This window comes from Biomphalaria glabrata, chromosome 6 (assembly GCF_947242115.1).
Source record: "Biomphalaria glabrata chromosome 6, xgBioGlab47.1, whole genome shotgun sequence".
NCBI lineage: Eukaryota > Metazoa > Mollusca > Gastropoda > Planorbidae > Biomphalaria > Biomphalaria glabrata.
Genome location: NC_074716.1, coordinates 32,475,830 through 32,494,435, shown reverse-complemented (window position 1 = coordinate 32,494,435; position 18,606 = coordinate 32,475,830). Strand labels below are relative to the sequence as shown.

General features: G+C 36.6%; 1 protein-coding gene across 2 annotated transcripts in view; it reads left to right on the top strand.

Moving 5' to 3' along the window:
* The window catches only part of LOC106071652 (uncharacterized), a 32,738-nt gene extending 14,439 nt beyond the window's left edge, over positions 1–18,299 (top strand). For both annotated transcript variants that reach the window (XM_013231810.2, XM_013231811.2), the window contains one exon: positions 12,890–18,299. In XM_013231810.2, coding sequence (XP_013087264.1) covers positions 13,047–14,189 — 1,143 coding nt within the window. In that variant the 5' untranslated portion in view covers positions 12,890–13,046 and the 3' untranslated portion in view covers positions 14,190–18,299. The remainder of the gene's footprint in view (positions 1–12,889) is intronic.
* The last annotated feature ends 307 nt before the right edge of the window (positions 18,300–18,606 follow it).

Here is an 18,606-nt window from a genome sequence, read left to right as displayed (position 1 = left end):
TATTAAATAGCTGGTGAATTTTATTGATTGATTCGCGTAAAATGAATGATTGTGCCAAGTTTAAACTTGATCCGAGAATGGGAAGTGGGAGAAAAAACCTTTTCAGACTTTTTACCAGACAGACAGACAGAATGGGTTACTATATTGACTTTGTAATAATAAATTCCTATAAACCTTTGTAATTTAATTATGGCTATAAGACTTCTTTTGATTGGTTTGCCAAACATGCGTAATTTATTAGCCTACATTTTTCTAAGTCAGGCTATATTTCAATGATTTCAAGATACGCCAATACAAGTTTGACTATTTATGTCACAAAGACTTCTATAACATTTGTGGTGGGTAGTGCACTAATTATCAAATGTTTGTCTGTCAAAGCGAGCGTCTCAAGCTGGTCAGGTGAATTTTACTTTACCATTTCCTTTGGACGTCAAGGGTTTGAGTACTCTATGTTCTAAAAATAGATCGAACAGGTTCTGTGATGTTGGCGAGCCATATGGTTTTCTAAATGTGTTTGTACTTAATAACAAGACCTTTAGGAGTTGGCTGTCTGGGAAGTGCAACGTGACGTAGTTGTTGTTGAGTCAGTCATGAATGGTTTCAGGCGCACATGTTTTCATGCAGACTTGTGAGTCAGCTAGGTACGTGGATCACTGCAATGTATTAGTGGCCCGGATATAGAGATGAATTGAATAAAAAAAAAAGACTGCACCATTTTATTAAACGTTCATACGAAATAAGGAGGCCAAAACAACAACAACAACAAACAAAAAAAAAAACAACAACATATTACTCTTTACTCGTTCTATCGCTCGCTCTCTTTCTCTCGTTTTTATTTTTGGTTCTCTCACCCTCTAACTCTCTGTGTTCACAAGATGCGGCCCTGCGTCCTCTCTTCACCTCCATTCATCACAGAGTCATTGTCTCTCGTTCAGTAGGGTCAATTTTTTGTTCTTAGATTTGTACAGTAATTTGAAGTTAATCAATTTTGGAATGGTCAACATATCGCAAATAACAGTCTGCTGTAGGAAGGTTCTTGAAGATGTATAGGCCTAGACTAATTCTGTAATCACTCCGACACCACAGAAGCATTATTAGTACTAATATTTATTACTAATATTTGGGAATCCAATTCAACATCAAAAGATCAAATTTACTCATGACCTGATAGTTCTCGGTATAGACAAGGGTCGTTTTGTTTTGTTGTCAAATTCAAGGCCATTTTTAGAAAGACATATTGATTTGAATGTAAGAAAAATTAATACCCATGTATCTGAAATGTGATATGTGTAGACACATGGAATAACATTTGCACTACATTTTTAGTGTATTTCAAAGATTTAAATGTGTTCAAAAAAATTAGCAGTTATTTTTTAAATGCCTTTGGAAATCAATGCAGTGTTTTTCTCTCCTTAAACTGAAGCCAAATAACAATTTTCTGCTGATAAACTTTCTTCGTTTTTTTTTCTCGCTTTAAATGATACTATATTTTTTTTTATGTCTTTGGAGATAAAGGCGCAGATATATTCCTTTGTCACACAAAGAATGTCACAAGTGTTTTAATTTTTAACTCTCGTAGATCAAATTTATACAATCTTTTAGAAATATCCATAAATTGTTAACAAATGTTTAAGTCTGTGCCAATTTCTAGTTGTTTTAATTAAGCATGCCGTTAGCTAACTTTTTGTTAATTGTAATTTATAGTGTATTTTTTATGCATTTGTTGAAGCTGTACATGGAAAAGTAAATAATATTTATTTTTACTTATATTTTGTCACACTCAGATTTACACTGAAATAAATGATGAGCATAAAAAGAATAAATTGAAATTTCAATATTAAATATTCATAGGTCATGGGTTGTAATATTGACGTGTTTATATTTTTTAACAACCTTTTTTAAGTTTTTAAATTAAAGAATATTACGTCATAACCCAAATCTCCTTCAGGGCGACAAAGGATGGCAGCGGGAAGGGCCTGAACTCGTGACAATCCAAAGCGATACCACACGGCTAGGTAGCAATGTTTGTTAGTGTCATTTAGTTAGCGTCATTTTCACTCCCTAATACAATTATATAAATAGAAGAATTAATAAAAGACCCATTCCTACTGTCAGATGTAAATCTTAAAGACCCATTTCTACAGTCAGATGTAAATCTTATAGACCAATTTCTACAATCAGAGTTAAATCTTAAAGACTCATTCCTTCAGTCAGATGTAAATCTATAAGCCACATTTCTACAGTCAGATGTAAATCTTAAAGACCCATTCCTACAGTCAGAGTTAAATCTTAAAGACCCATTTCTACAGTCAGATGTAAATCTTAAAGACCCATTTCTACAGTCAGATGTAAATCTTAAAGACCCATTTCTACAGTCAGATGTAAATCTTAAAGCCTCATTCCGACATTCGGATATCTGGAACACTTGATGTAGTAGAAAGCATGGATGCACTCTGACAGGAAGTGAACAATTGAGTCTGTGCCTGAATCTCAACTGTTATGATATTCCTTTATTAGTCACTGACTAAAATGACATAAACGCTGTCAGTGTCATTACCAGCTTTCCCCCCCCCCCCCACACCTTCACCCACCCGCCCACCCACAGTTTTTTGATCCTGGCACTTAACAGCCTCCCTCTCCACCTTCATGCTCCCTAAAACTATCTCAAATTAACGAGATACAAAAATATAATTAGACGCTTGTTGTTTTTTTTTTCTGGAGCGCTTGATGAAAGACATGATTGTATTTGGACTTGTGCGTGTTATAGAAGGGCGAGCGATATTATAATTAATTGTCGTGCGAAACTTGAAGAATGGGAATCAAGGGTTAAAGGTAAATGAAAGACCACTCATACATTATAATAAATAGTAGACGAACTTCTATTTCAACTAGAGGTGCTTAACTACGAAATATAGTCTCTCCCCTCCCCCTTGCTTTAGTTGTGGTCCAGGTTTGAGCGGGGTGGTGGTGTGGAAGCGGTATACATGGAGGCTAGGAAAGAAGATGAGATTGGGGGCAGAACACTAGAATTGAACCATAATGTACACATTTAATTTACTCAATTATTTTGTTCACCTCGAAGGAAATTTCTGGACATGTTAACCGTGGAGATAGAGGAGGGCGGCCCTGACCCCAAAGTTGAAAGGATGGATGGATTCCATGGCCCCAGAGCTGTGAAAAGGTTAAACATCCTCTGGCCTAGATAATTTCAAGCCTCTACCGCGTTTATCTTTCTCTTCCTGGTGGCGTGGGTGTTGATGCTTCGTTGCAAATGTCGAGCCTGTTCCAATTTTGTATCATTGAGATTCTAGTTTTACACTCTCTGTCTGTTTATGTTGTTATAATGAACCCACGTGACCTGATCAACTCTATACCCTCCAACATTATTGCAGTTCCACTCCTGTCACTAAACTTTTTTAACCTGATCATAATAATTTAAATTATTTGTGTAACCAAACTGCATGTACTGTTGACTGGGTATTTTCAATTTAGAGTAGATCTATTCACACGGGACAAGTCATATTTCCTCTAAAACTAGAATCATACATTGATTATTTGAGAAGTAATATAAAACATTGTCCTTACAGTTGGGAGTATTTTCAACTTCCTCTGTTTTTAATTCTAGGTAGGTCTATATTTCAACTTGCTCTGTTTTTAATTCTAGGTAGGTCTATATTTCAACTTGCTCTGTTTTTAATTCTAGGTAGGTCTATATTTCAACTTGCTCTGTTTTTAATTCTAGGTAGGTCTATATTTCAACTTGCTCTGTTTTTAATTCTAGGTAGGTCTATATTTCAACTTGCTCTGTTTTTAATTCTAGGTAGGTCTATATTTCAACTTGCTCTGTTTTTAATTCTAGGTAGGTCTATATTTCAACTTGCTCTGTTTTTAATTCTAGGTAGGTCTATATTTCAACTTGCTCTGTTTTTAATTCTAGGTAGGTCTATATTTCAACTTGCTCTGTTTTTAATTCTAGGTAGGTCTATATTTCAACTTGCTCTGTTTTTAATTCTAGGTAGGTCTATATTTCTTCAAAGATAAGCTACAACGTATTAAACCGAGACCATTCCTTATTGAAGGCCTCACCACTGACCTGCGACATCGTAACTTGTGGGCAGTGGAGACCCCAATAGCTCGTTGCCACGTCGTACAGACCTGTGACGTGGCAACGAGCAATTGGTCTAAACTGCCCACTGGTTGCAACGTTGCAGGTCAGTGTTCAGGCCTTCTATGACTATTGGTCTCGCTTAAACCTTCACAAACTTGAATAGCTTTCATAATTTAGAAACATTCTTGTTTTCGGATTAATTCGGACTTTTGTGTGACATTGAATTATGCTATGAAAAAAATTTAACTTTGAAATATTAGTTTAGTACATTTTTTGACACAAAGAAAAAAGCTGATAAGATATCTAAATAGAATTCAACGGCTAACATTCTAATGTAAAGTTGAATTCAAATGTATCCAATGCTATTTATAGATTAAGCTGAGTTTGGAGGGGATAGCTGCCCCGTCGTGCGGTATGCGCTCTGGACTGTGTCAATATGGTCCCGGGTTCATACCCTGCCCGCTGCCATCCCCCTTGTAGATTATCTTCAACTCTGAAGGAACATCCTAACATTTTTTTACTCTTCGATAAATGCATTTCGTTTTAACAAAGCTTTAAATATCAACTCAATCCGTCCGTCTGTCTGTCTGGATTATTTGACATGTTTTGTTTTCTCCTACTTCCCATTCTCAGTTCAAGTTGAAATTTAAACATTTATTCATTCGAAGACAACACATGAATCTATACAAAAATAAACCAATTAGTTAATACATTGGTGGGAATTATTTAATTTTGTTCCGTATAGAAAGATATTGAAAAATATGACAGCGATTGAACGGACCTCTCCCTCTACTCAATGTAAGCTTTGTGTTTTGTTGTTTTAAAGTATGTTTAATATTTCGCTCGGTGATGTTATAGTGACCACGTGGATTCATTTGCGTGAACGGAGAGTATGCTGTAATAGAACTGGCATTAGTGCTGACAAAGAAATGATATTCCTATATTTGCTTCCCAAAATATACATACACATGTTATTTAATGGTAATCTTTGTCAAAAGTACGTGACTCTGAAAACTGGTGGATGACTTGATTCAGAACTGAAATCTAGACAATGCTTTTACTTCCTGAGTTCTTTTTTTTTTTTTTGACCCCATACGCCTATAGTTGTAGTTTTTTTCTTTGTTTTGACACTATAGTTATAGTTTTTTTCTTTGTTTTGACACTATAGTTGTAGTTTTTTTCTTTGTTTTGACACTATAGTTGTAGTTTTTTTCTTTGTTTTGACACTATAGTTGTAGTTTTTTCTTTGTTTTGACACTATAGTTGTAGTTTTTTTCTTTGTTTTGACACTATAGGTGTAGTTTTTTCTTTGTTTTGACACTATAGTTGTAATTTTTTTCTTTGTTTTGACACTATAGTTGTAGTTTTTTTCTTTGTTTTGACACTATAGTTGTAGTTTTTTTCTTTTTTTGACACTATAGTTGTAGTTTTTTTTCTTTTGTTTTGAAGTTGACCCTAGACGAATTGAGACATGCCCACGTATAAAAACAAATCTAGGCCAACACTCTGTCAATCATGCAGATTTTCTAACACATAGGATGTAACCGCTGTTAAAATTAATAACGTTATATAATTGCGTGACTCTTTAACCCGTATTAAAACAAAAAAACAATTTTAATGTAACGCCTTATGAGTTAAATTCACCAAATAAATATAGACTCTCTATTTCTTTAAAATATCATCGTTGTTATTGTACTGATCTCGAAAACGGCTCTAAATATTTTCCTAGAAATTTGACAATTGAAGTATATGGTTGGAAAAAGAATTATCAGCTCGTTGGCCACACAGGGCCCCATCTCCTCTACTTTGGATTGGTCACTATAGTTTTTCAAAGTAAAAAAAAAAACAACAACAAAAGACATTTAAATTTGGCTAGAGAAGGAGAACATTTTTATTCTGAACAGACTAAATTCGTCTTCTGGTATTTCCGCAAATAGGCCTTATTCATTCCAGAGTTTAATCAATTATTGTTCAGAAACATTTAGCACATCGTCTTCTAATGGCCTATCGTTTTCTAGGTTTGGATCTAATGGCCTAGCATTAGAATATTATAAAGTGTAGTAGACATACATTGTCCTATGAATTATTTTTTTAAGGAAAAGTATTTTTTTAAATGTTTTTTTAAGCCCTAAGTAAAGATGTAGGCAAATCGTTTCGCCAAAGTAAGATTAAAATGTTATTTGCTTTCGCTCATTGCATTGCGTTCGCCCATTCGTTTTAGATTTAATTATGTTTGAACTGCAATAAAAAAAAAGTGGTCCCTCTATTGTGTTTTTTTAAACCGTCTCTAGGCCAGTGGAATGTGCATTGGTCTCTTTGCCATTCTGTTTGAAATTGAATTATTTGAGCCCTTACACTCACTTAGTGTGTCCTATCAAGACTCAATATCTTCTTGTGTCCTATGAAGACTCAAACTCACTTATTGTGTCATATGAAGCCTCAAACTCACTTATTGTGTCATATGAAGCCTCGAACTCACTTATTGTGCCATATGAAGCCTGAAACTCATTGTGTCATATGAAGCCTCATCCTCACATATTGTGCCCTATTAAATCTCACACTCCAATTATTTTTTCACGAAATATGCACTCTGCTCTAGGCAACTTCAAAAATGATTACATCACCAATGAGGGGGGTGTCCTCCTTATCTGAAACTTTGTTCGTGACGAGACGAACATGCTTTTAGCACATGTCTCTCCAATGTCCCCGTGTAGCCTGACTCGGACCACCTGGCCGCTCTAGAGCTGTGTTTTGTCGTTCTCTCTGCAGAATTGCAGCTCTTCTGAATCGTCTACAGTACTCGCCTATTGGACAGTGACTGACTCTGGGCTAAAATCGCCTCATGGACAGTGACTGACTCTGGGCTAAAATCGCCTCATGGACAGTGACTGACTCTGGGCTAAAATCGCCTCATGGACAGTGACTGACTCTGGGCTAAAATCGCCTCATGGACAGTGACTGACTCTGGGCTAAAATCGCCTCTTGGCAGTGGCCTGTTCATCTCGTTAGGGTGCTCACCAAACATTCTTACGGGTTTCTTTTATAAGAATGGTACCAGCTATCGAACCAGAGAGTGGCTGTTTCATCTCTTAGACTAACGTACGAATTCTATCAGTATTCTTCCTTTTATTTTTCGTTCACATGGCCTTATATTGTTGTTTATCTTCATTTTCTGATACCAGTTGTAAAACCCAGAAACATTCATGTCACTGTTTAAAACAACGACACGTTATCAGATTCTTTAAAATCTTACAAAAATATTGTTCTACTGTTAAAAGCTTGTGTGCCTTTCAACAGCACAGACTTTGATATGTCACCACACAGATTTTGATGTGACACCACACAGACTTTAATGTGTCCCCACTCAGACTTTGATGTGTCCCCACATAGACTTTGATGTGTCCCCACACAGATTTTGATGTTTCACCACAATGACTTTGATGTGTCACCACACAGACTTTAATGTGTCATCACACAGACTTAGATGCTTCCAACTCTCCAATGTTTTAAACTTTGACGATATTATGATGAATTTCTTCAATTCAAAACAATTCCCCATGAAACCAAGCTGCCTGGGCAGATAAAGTACAAGTCATCTATTTCTGCCTCCAACTGGGGTTTACAATTATGTCAAGTGGGCAAATGTTATTTAGGTCAATTACAAATGGCCGCACTGCAAAAAGTCATAGGAATCCAAATAAAAATCATTGCCATGCAAATTTATTTAAATCTGGCAAATCAATAACACAATAGGGTATACGTCAATAATAGTTTCTTATGTTGTCTGACGTTCTTATGTTGTCTGACGTTCTTATGTTGTCAGGAGCTGTACGATTTCTGCCTTGTTTATTAAACTCAGCTCCAACTCCTGATAACAATATCCCGCTCCACGACTCACCTTTGTGTACTTCTACTTCCTAGTCTCTTGATAAAACTTTGAAAAATAATGTCAGCAACGTCATAAAGAGAGAGAGAGAGAGAGAGAGAGAGAGAGAGAAACAAACACAGTTAAAGAATAGAAAGTAAGAGAAAAAATAAAACAGAATTGAGGTGATTAGTGTTAGTTGAATAGCTACCCGACCTGACAGCCTCTAGAGTTATTTCTGGAGATATTGTTCTCACAAATTTGTACAAGTGGTGGCTATTTTTGTATTTTAATAATCCACGGAATCTGTTGTAAATCAGGATAAACCGAAATAATAACGAAATGAAACAAATCATGTTTGCCTACTTCAGCTATGGCTAGAGTAGAACTAAAATAGATATAGCACGAATACATTTTACGTGAGTAGGCTCTATTAAAAAAACATAGAATCTGGGTATTTTAAAAGACATAAATACTAAGATCCTTTTTCTGTAAGTATGCTGCAGGCTAGTAAATATTTTATTTATTTTAAAGTTGAAGTATAAGTGGATAGTTTTTTATAAAATATTTTGTTTGTTGTTTTAACAATAGAGAGAAAAAAATCCATATGTAATAGAAAACGAATTATACTTATATCCCTGCAAATATAGCTAGCGAAAACAAACCAACACCATCTGATCATGGTCATTGACCAGATTAGTGTTGAAGAGCTTAACCAACATATTTTGTACATTGTGACTCAGATGACTAGATCTACCACGTTAAGGACACAGCTGACGATAACAAAAAAAAAAAAAAAAAACAAGATTCCTTATTCAGCATCCTTAAGAGTTGGCAACACATGTCAAAGTGTTTCAAGTAGTGAGTCTAACTATAGAGCTGACGTCACAACCATGTCGCAGCTCTCTCGGGCATGAGCCGTCGATGGATAAACTATTTATACGATGTGTGAGGAAAAAAAAAGATGTTGCTGAGTGGGGCGAGGGGAGGGGAGAGAGGAGGGTTGAAGAGGTATAGACATCTTTAATGACTAGGGCTGCACAGTGTCTGACAGGAAGACAATTGGACCAAAGTAGGTTAGACCTACATCGGTGATGCTCGACATATTTCGGCATACGGGGCCAAAAAGATTTCAGAAACATTTGTCATGGACAGCATCACAGTAAGAAAAAAGTTCTAGTCCAATGGACTCTATCGTCTGCTGTGTCAGCATACACTGCGGGCACACGATTGGCCGGATATGGCCTGCAGGCGTAGTTTGAAAACAAAATTGTATGATGGCTCAAAAATACGAATTTTAATGAGTACAAACAATGTTTTGAGAGAGACTGACAGATTTGTTTCGTATAGTGAGACCTAGTGACACGCCAAAACAAAATAAAACCAAACCATTACTTATTTGGCCTTATTTCACTTCTGCTACAAGATAGCCAGGGCAATGGGCACCATGTCACGGCTGCAGAAAAGAGTACGAGACATAACCATGCTGACTACCAATACCAGAGACCTAATCTACCGGACATGTGTGATAAGCACTCTGATATACGGTAGTGAAACTTGGTCAACCTACTCTTGGCAGGAAAAAAAGCTGACTTCCGATGCTTAAATTAAAGTGGATTTTTTAAAAAAGGTGGCAAGATAAAATAACTAATGAGGAAGTACTTCGAAGACCAGAATGCCAGGACATCTGGCGCTTTTATCAGCAGTAGACGCCTCGGCTGATTTGGTCATGTTCACAGAATGCCACAAGTTCGACTCCCACAATACATTCTGTATGGTGATGTAATAGAACGCAGGAGAGCCGCTGGTCGCCCTTTTTAAAGGTATACTGATGTATGCAAACGCGACATAAAGCTCTTCAAAATTGACAACGAACAGTTGTGGAAAGGGGCCACTGGATAGATCCATATGGAGAGCAAGCATAAAGGAAGGGATGAGCATGGCTAGAGGTGAAATCGTTTCCTAAGAAATGCAACTCTAGCAATGAAGTTTGTGTCATTGAATGTTATTTATTAAGATAATGTCATTGATTGTGTTACTACTTGATGTTCTAAAAGTCATTACATGATAATCAACACAATATATGTCTATCTAATCTAATGTCATCTAATCCTTTCTATGTTTCTATGTATGCATAAATGTATGTATGTATGTATGTATGTATGTATGTATGTATGTATGTATGTATGTATGTATGTATGTATCTATCTATCTATCTATCTATCTATCTATCTATCTATCTATCTATCTATCTATCTATCTATCTATCTATCTATCTATCTATCTATCTATCTATCTATCTATCTATCTATATTATACCGAGAAACAAAGAAATTTATCTTTAGAACCTATACCGTGTAGCATTATGGAAGCATGGCAATGGTTAATTAATGTCTAGTTGCTAATTGCTTTATAAAAACGTGATTTAAGTGCAACAAGTTGTCTGTTAGGACTACTCGAAGTGGGGGATGTAGGCTTGGAAGCAGATGTTTGTTTAAATTTCCCGAGTGCTTATGTTAGAAGCTAGGGGTGAAAAAAAAAGCCATTAAGGTTTTGACTTTCTATCTTGTAATGTATAGTAGAATAGAAACATAAGCTGAATGCTCAGAGTGCTGCGCAATTATTAACGCTACACTATTAGAGAGATATAACATTCTTTTTGTACACTAGGATATAGATATATAATACTCTTTTTAAAATAGGATATACATATTATCATCTTTTTACATTAGGATAAACTCTGAGTGTATACTTGTGAGTTACTGAGAGAAAGAGGCAACTTGCATACACACATGCAGACAAAGAAGGGTGAGCTGAAAGTTAAATGAATAATTGTGTTCATAAACATAATGTAAAAGCAAAAAAAATAATTTTTTTATTTATACAAAGTTATCAAAAATTGTTATAAAAAAAACAACACAACAGTTGTATAGACATAAATACATATTAAATAGATGACGATGATTCTATATTTTAAGAGAGAGAGAGAGAAAGAGTAAGATAATGAGAGTAGAGAGAGAGAGAGAGAGAATGAGTGAAAGAGAAGAGAGATTCATTGCATAAACTAAGAAATTTCGAGTCCTGTGTAAGCACCATTAAATGAGGACACATTGAAACAAAGCTTAGCCCCCAGGCAGTTACATAACTCAAATGACAGCATTCAAACGGTTTAACTGTAGCAGTATTCAAGCAGGGCTCACTGTAAAGGTATTTGTCATTACCTGTTGAGTTACCTATTTGTCTCAACGCTGGTATATGTATCTGGTAGTGTGTGCTGTCAACGCTGGTTGATTGGTTGGCTTTCTAGGTGACCAAACCAGTTTATTTAGATGTTTTGTTTTTTAACATACGTCTGTGTTTCAGCCCCTCTTAATACGTGGCATTGGCTACCCTACTGTAACCTTCCATCTTGATATTGTTCTACGTGGCATTGGCTACCTTCCATCTTGATATTGTGTTTTCTAACTGTTGGCAAGCTTGAGTCACCACTATCTTGTTGACAGCTTCTTGGAGTCCAGCGTGTTTCAAGCGCAGGACAAAAACTTTCTTCGTCTCAAGTCTTAATGATAAATGATTAGCAGTAACTAGATGACTGAAGGTCACTTGCACTCCAACAATAGTACACCCTCTCCTCTCTGTGGACACACACACACACATACACAATAAGAGCAGTTAGCTATGACCTCATTTATAGGCATAATCCAAACAATAATAATAAAATAACAATATCCCCTGTTGCTATATCAAGGCCCTAACATCCTTAAAAAGATTCTCATTGCCTGTCGGAGGGTGGTATTGCTGCAGATTGACCACATCATTTGAAGGTGGTATTGCTGTAGATTGACCACATCATTTGAAAATTCCGCAATGGACAGTTGGACGCTGTTAAAGGGACTTCAATGAATATTTGTTTCTCTTTAACGAAGCTCGACCCTGGCAGTGCCCGAGAATGAATATTAGTTTATTTCTAAAATAATAATAACAATAATGATCTTTATTATGCAGGAAATTTGTCTTACAATTTGTGCATAATATATACCAAAATGTTACAACTATAGCTACTTCAATATACGTTTACATTCGTTTCCCTTGCACATGTGAAATATGTATACAGGATTCATACTTGTATTTAAAGATATAATTACTAGGGAAACCTAGGAGATCTTTTGTGATGGTAAATTGTTAAATGTTTCAAGTCTTTCTAGGCCTTTAGTTGTAAACACATAATGTTTTATCTATTACAGGAAATGTTTCCATTTTATATGTAGTTAATTGATAAATACCGAAATAAAATATATCTACAAAATTTGGCCAATGATTGGAGATAAAAAAAAAATCTCCTCACATTATCTCCCCTTCAAGTGTTGTCTCTGACCTGAACTTACAGTAACCCCCCCCCCCCTCCCCCCATCGCTTCCTGTCTTGTCCGCTGACTTTTGTCTAACAGCAGGATCTCAGAAGCAGCTCTCTTCTGACAGCCTGCACTAGAGTTCAGCACGTGAAACTGTACGGGCAGATCCTTTGAGTTCATTAAGTCAAGATTGTGTTGTTCTAGGAGCCGGGCATACCACTTAAAAGTGTGTCTGGTTACGTGCTGGCTGAGTAACTTTTGCACTCTCTCGGCCCTCGGTGTCGTGTCGGAGCTTGTTAGGGATGAGTGGGCGCGTCCGTGTTGACATTCTAGCCTGCCTATTGTATACGTCACCGCTAGAAGTATGATTGATGTATACGTCATAATGTTGACTGACCTCATTTTACTAATCCATTGTATACCATTTAAATCTTTTTAATGCTTTCTATTACTTTTATGAGTAGTGCTGCTTGCTTGACAAACATAGTAAAATTTAATCTTTTTTTTAAGTTATCAAAGTTTGCATACTTTCCCTAATATGACATCAATTATCTTTTTTTTTCAGATTGACGCCATATATGCATTCAATGAAATACTTTTCTAAGCACATGCCAAGCTAAGTATTTGATCTAAGACCTCTGATTCGTTTCTTCTGCTCTTTTTTTTAAACAATGGACGATCACTGGGATCAACAGGCGCCTTGAGATTCAGGAATTTTGAAAATGTCTGAGACAAAACTGAAAAGAATAGACATCTCCGGTCCTGTTTTGCAAAGTGCAACTGACGTTCGAGTCAGTCCATCCTTTCGAGACGGGACCCAGCATTCATCCACCGAGGATCTCCTTCTGCAGCAGAAGCAGCCTAACGGTTCTGACGATCAGGCTGTGCAGCGCTTTCAGACCAAATACGCATCGCCTGACCACTTCCAGTTCTCTTCCAGCACCATCCCATTGAGCATTGCCAACATCGAGGCCGATGCCGTGCGATCCAACGGTAGCTCTGCGTTTTCGGACACATCGTCTGAGCTGTCCGACGTCCCGTCCACGGCCCCAAGCTCTGGCCCTATTGGGTTCGTCCTTCCACTGGTGGCAGGCATTACCGAGGACGACATCAACCAGGTAGAGCTTTTTTACCGCAGCCACAAAACTGAAGTGAAAGTATGTCGCTCTCTGGCTAACCTTTATGTTTCGGTGCCTAAACTAACAGACAGGGCAACGATCGTCCAGAAGACACTAGAAAACTCTAAAGACAAAAAATCTAAAAATACTACGAACACTCAGACGCCTAGTCCTCCAGAGCCGTCAGATATCGGCAAAGACGAGTGGGAGTTTTCCAAAACGGGAATACCCGTTCTAGTGCTAGACACGGGCGAACATGTGCGCCAGAGACGCCTTAGCATGATATTAGCTGAAAAGGGAACCGGGTTCACGTTGTGGCAGGACCAAATCAACCACCTGACCCGATACAGCACGCCTCACTCCAATTTCCACACCGTCTCTCTGTCCACAGATTCGACCAGGCTGATAGGGTTCAGCTTCGACGAAGGCAAAGCCGCCACGGAGTTCGCCGAGGCCGTTCGGACTTTCACGGCCAATCCCGACGACGACCTTTTAAATCTTAGCAACAAGAAGAGGAAGTCGAAGAAAGAGAAGAAAAGCAAACAAAAATACAAGCCGCCCAAGAAAGTGGACATCTCACAGCCTTGTTGCTTTGTTCACGTCACCAAGCTAGAGAGACCCAATCTACTGGGCGGATTTTTCCCACCTCCCCCCAGTGGGGCAGAACTTGCTGAGCTTGGAATAACCCGAGCCATGAGTGAAAGTTCTGGAATTTCCGAAGGTTCTACAACGCCATCTGTGGACTAAGTTCATTCGTTTTTAAATTTATGATAATCACTTCGCCTTTTTCAGATAATCATGTTTAGTTGTATTTATTCTATTTCTACATATTTTGTGATAATTTCTACAGCATTACAAGGATACTAAAGTCAGAATGTAAATACATCCGTCAACTAGGTCTTTGTGTAGTCACTTTTAATGAGTTGGTTTTTAGTCATATTATAGAGCTAGGCTCGCATCGCAATACTACACAGGTGCTGCCCCGTGGTCTAACAGGCACAAACTATCCCCCCGCCCCCTTATAAAATGTCATTCAAATAGTGGACACATAAATAAGGAGCATAGCACTATACACGTACGTAAGTTCATTGCACATATTTTAATTATCAACAAGTGAAGGTAAAACTATGAAATGATCGCTTCAGAATGTTTGACACTTATAGTTAGATACTGCCAACTAGTTAGGCGTTGTACATTTAATCCTTATGATGAGTTTAAGATGTCTATTGTTTTCACCAGTTCTCAATACTATAGAAAAATGCATTAGTTACGGTGTGAACTGTGCTCTAACATGTAGGAAGAGTAAATAGACACTAATATTACTTTAAAATGTTTGTGAGGCGCATAAATACCTATTATATTAGGGAGAATTGGGCTTACAGAGCCACAAAATAAGGAATAATTAAATCCAAAAGGCCAAGGAACGGCCGGCCAAAGGAGAGAGAAATCACAAAATGAGGCCTTGAATCACACCGTTCTCTAAAATGTATTTAACTTTTGTAAAATATATAAAGGATCTAAATCCCAACCTGTCTCTATAGCTATATTTGGGTGACAGCATATAAAGAAAAAAAATGTTATATCGTGGTCATAATGTTACTTTCCTAGGTGCTGACAACACTTTCAATGCATGTATTCTGAATGTTACACAATTGTTTTGAAATGCTGTGTAGCATAATTTGGTTGTACTTCACTTCTTTCTCAAACTTTGACAGGGTTCGCCAATAAATCTTGACCCATTAAGGACAGGGTTCGCCAATAAATCTTGACCCATTCAGGACAGGGTTCGCCAATAAATCTTGACCCATTCACAGTAGAAAGTAGACGTGTTCACGATTTTTTTTTTAAAATCCACTATTACGTACGAACATTTAGAATTCAGACTATAGACAGAGAGTTAAAGGTATAAGAGAATAGTGTCAATGTTTCTGTTGTGTTGTCTGTATATGAGAAAAGAGTCCTTGTAATCACAACACATTTCCGTAAGGATCAATAAAGCAGTCTTAGTCTTAGTCTTTGTCTTAATTATTTTGTTCCTTTTTCTAGCGTGCACTGGTTCTACATTCTGTTTCCCTGTATTCATATCTGTAAATCCGCTACTAGAAAAGATTTTTTAAAGTTCCTTTCCTGGTGTAAAGCATGGGCGTGTATTGAAAAAGACATGGACTTTAACACTTGTGGAAAAAAAACTGTTATTTATCGGAAAACTTCAAGGAAACTTTTTTTGACTTTGTTATAAACCGGATAATAGTTATAAAGCAAACTGTTGAGAATATCATTACAATACATCCCATAGTTACCGAAATAAAAGGAAAAAAATAAAACTTTTTTTTCGGTTTATAGACAGCTTGTTGTATTTAAACTTCAAACCTTTATTTTTTTTTGTCAAAACTTTATTGACATTTTGTTTTCTCGAAGTTGAAATAGCAACGATGATGTAAAATTGTAGCCTGTCAATTTCTAAGGTCAGTAACTTGGTGTTCCAAGAAAAAAAAAAGAAAAACTCTCTTGTCGGGAGGTGGAAGAAAGTTCTAATCATATTTTTTTCTTTCTGCCAATGTTGACATGCCTAACACAACATTGACTGACGACCCTGTTAGAAAAAAGTTTGTTTACAATGGCATCTCTGATATCTATCGAGTTTAAAAGCCTTTTATCTAGGGAGAATCTCCTGAACTCACAACAAAGATTTCGCTATTTGTACTATATATACACACACAATTCATTTCGTTTCCTTCATAAGGTTTTCAGACAATCCTAGCGCACTTCCAACAAACATTACGCGATGTGTGTATTTATATCTGTCTATCTATCTATCTACATCTGTAGAATGTAATACAATGGACAAGACATTTCACCTGTGCCTCTTACATTTCTCAAACATATATTGTACATAGAACACCGTGCTCATTGTTTCATTGACTATGACGCCAGTCGTCTGAGAGACCAAACACAACAAAATGTATGAAGTGTTGCTTTAATGCGATTGTTTTTTATTTTACTCTCGTAGGTCATTATTTTTGTTAGATTACATTAAGATCTGTGTACAGCTTGCTGAAACGAACAGACCTATGTATTTGAAAAGACATGTGCTTATATGTGTTACGTCTGTCTGAAACAAACTGGATTGGTTAATAGTGGGGGGGGGGGTTCATGTGTGTGGGGGGTGGGGTGTTTGTTCTTAGTGTACATATGGAGATTTGTACATAAAAACATAACATATTTATGTCTTCTAGCCCTGGTACAAATCAGTTGTATGTAGATGTTGTACAATGTAGCCCACACACCTTCACGAAAATAGAAAGACCCAGAATACCATGCATATTAAACTGGTAGGCCTAATGGTTGAAAATTATGAGGCTACATTCATGACTGGTAATTATTTTGATTCTCTTGAGACTTATTTTGAGGATGTAAATTACAGAAGTGATTTGGTTCCTTATCTTGCCAGTGCACTCAGAAGAATCTTAAAAAATCCTGTTCAATGCATTTCTGGGTTTAATATTGACAGTCCTATGGCAAGTCATTCAAGTATAAGTAAGTCATGTGATTGTTAAGAAATTTCATGACAAAGTAATGTTCTGTTTGCATTGTAAATTCAGAAATGTATCAAGACATTTGGTTGTTCAAAGTGTGACGTGAATGTTACTTGAATGTAAAACGAAGTCTCTGTTTTAGTCTGCCATAGTTAGATTTACAGCTGCAGTAGTTGCAGGTTGAGGTAGTAGAACATTTTTGTTGATGAATCTTTACATTGAGAATATAATGAGGAAATGAAATCTTTTTTTAAAATGTTGTACAAGATTTCGCTCTCACATTGTAAATCATTAGAAGCCAGTGATTCTTAAAATGTGCAACACCTCGACAAAGGGGTGCAAATGCGGTCTTTTTAGCTTCAAATACAACAAATCATTTTTTGAAAATCTAAATTGTAGTTAGAAATCTATATTTTAGAATGAATAAAGCTGGCTAATGGGATAGGGGTCACCGTGATAGTATTTTTTTTTTGGTTTTTGGTCTGGAGGGCGTCACTAGTAAAAGTTTGAGAAACACTGCTGTGAAAATTCAAGGTATGATGTGGTATGATGTTATCTGCCATTCTTTGTTTTCTAGTCGGATTAGTCAACATGTTAGAACAAACGTACTGGAGACTCCTGGGATATGGGGTGGAGGCAGTAGGTGTGAATTACCCCCCCCCCCATTCACCTGTCAAGTTGTATGCGGACGTTTTAGTTATTTATTTTTGTTTATTTGTGGTAAAATGACACCATTGACGTAAATAACAAGTGACTATTTGAAATGTGTTGTACTTAAATCTTAACTCTAAATCGTGGAGTTGAAAGCAGGTCTAAAGAGAATGAAAGAATGACATGTTTTGATATTTCCAATCAAGCCTCCTCTCTTTACCATGAATGGATTGGGGATAAGATGCTGGCAGATGCATTTGTTCTACCCCACTTTTCATAAACCTATCCAGGAGAGGGTGGCACACTTTTGTGGGAAAATAGTAAAAATATTTAATGAATAATGCATTACTATACCATCGACCTCACATACGTTTTTATAGAAAAATTAAACATATATAAAATTTAATTTATTTAATATCAGCCTCTTTTTCAGTTGTTCACTTGTTTGGACTAGTTTGGTTCCACTTTTGTTAGAACATATGTTTGTATGTCCTGTGTTTGCGTGTGAGTGTTTGGAGTTGACCAATATGTGGTCGTGTCATGAATTGAACATGTCAATGCAATCTTTTTATTTTAATTCTTTTGCATTTCCTTTATTAAGGTGCTAATTGAATTGTCAACACTATATAGGTGCTATAAAACAGTTTGTCATTAAACAAATTGCCAATAATTGGATTGTTTTTTTTTTCCATCTTTCGCAATAAATCTTTTTTGTTAATTATTAATGTAGCCTATAGCTTAGTTGATTCTACACAGTGAGAAACTTTTGTTAAAACGGAAGGGTTTGCCCTCATGAAGTCTGTAGAAACTATAACATTCAAATAAGCCAGTTTTCAACAGAAACAGCAGTGTGAAGTGTCCCGTTCCAGACAGAGGGTATCGATTACATAGCGGTAGGATTAGCGTTGTATAATAGCGTACACATATAATGATGAGGACGTCAGACAAGGATGCGCCTTGGGCAAACAAACAAAAAA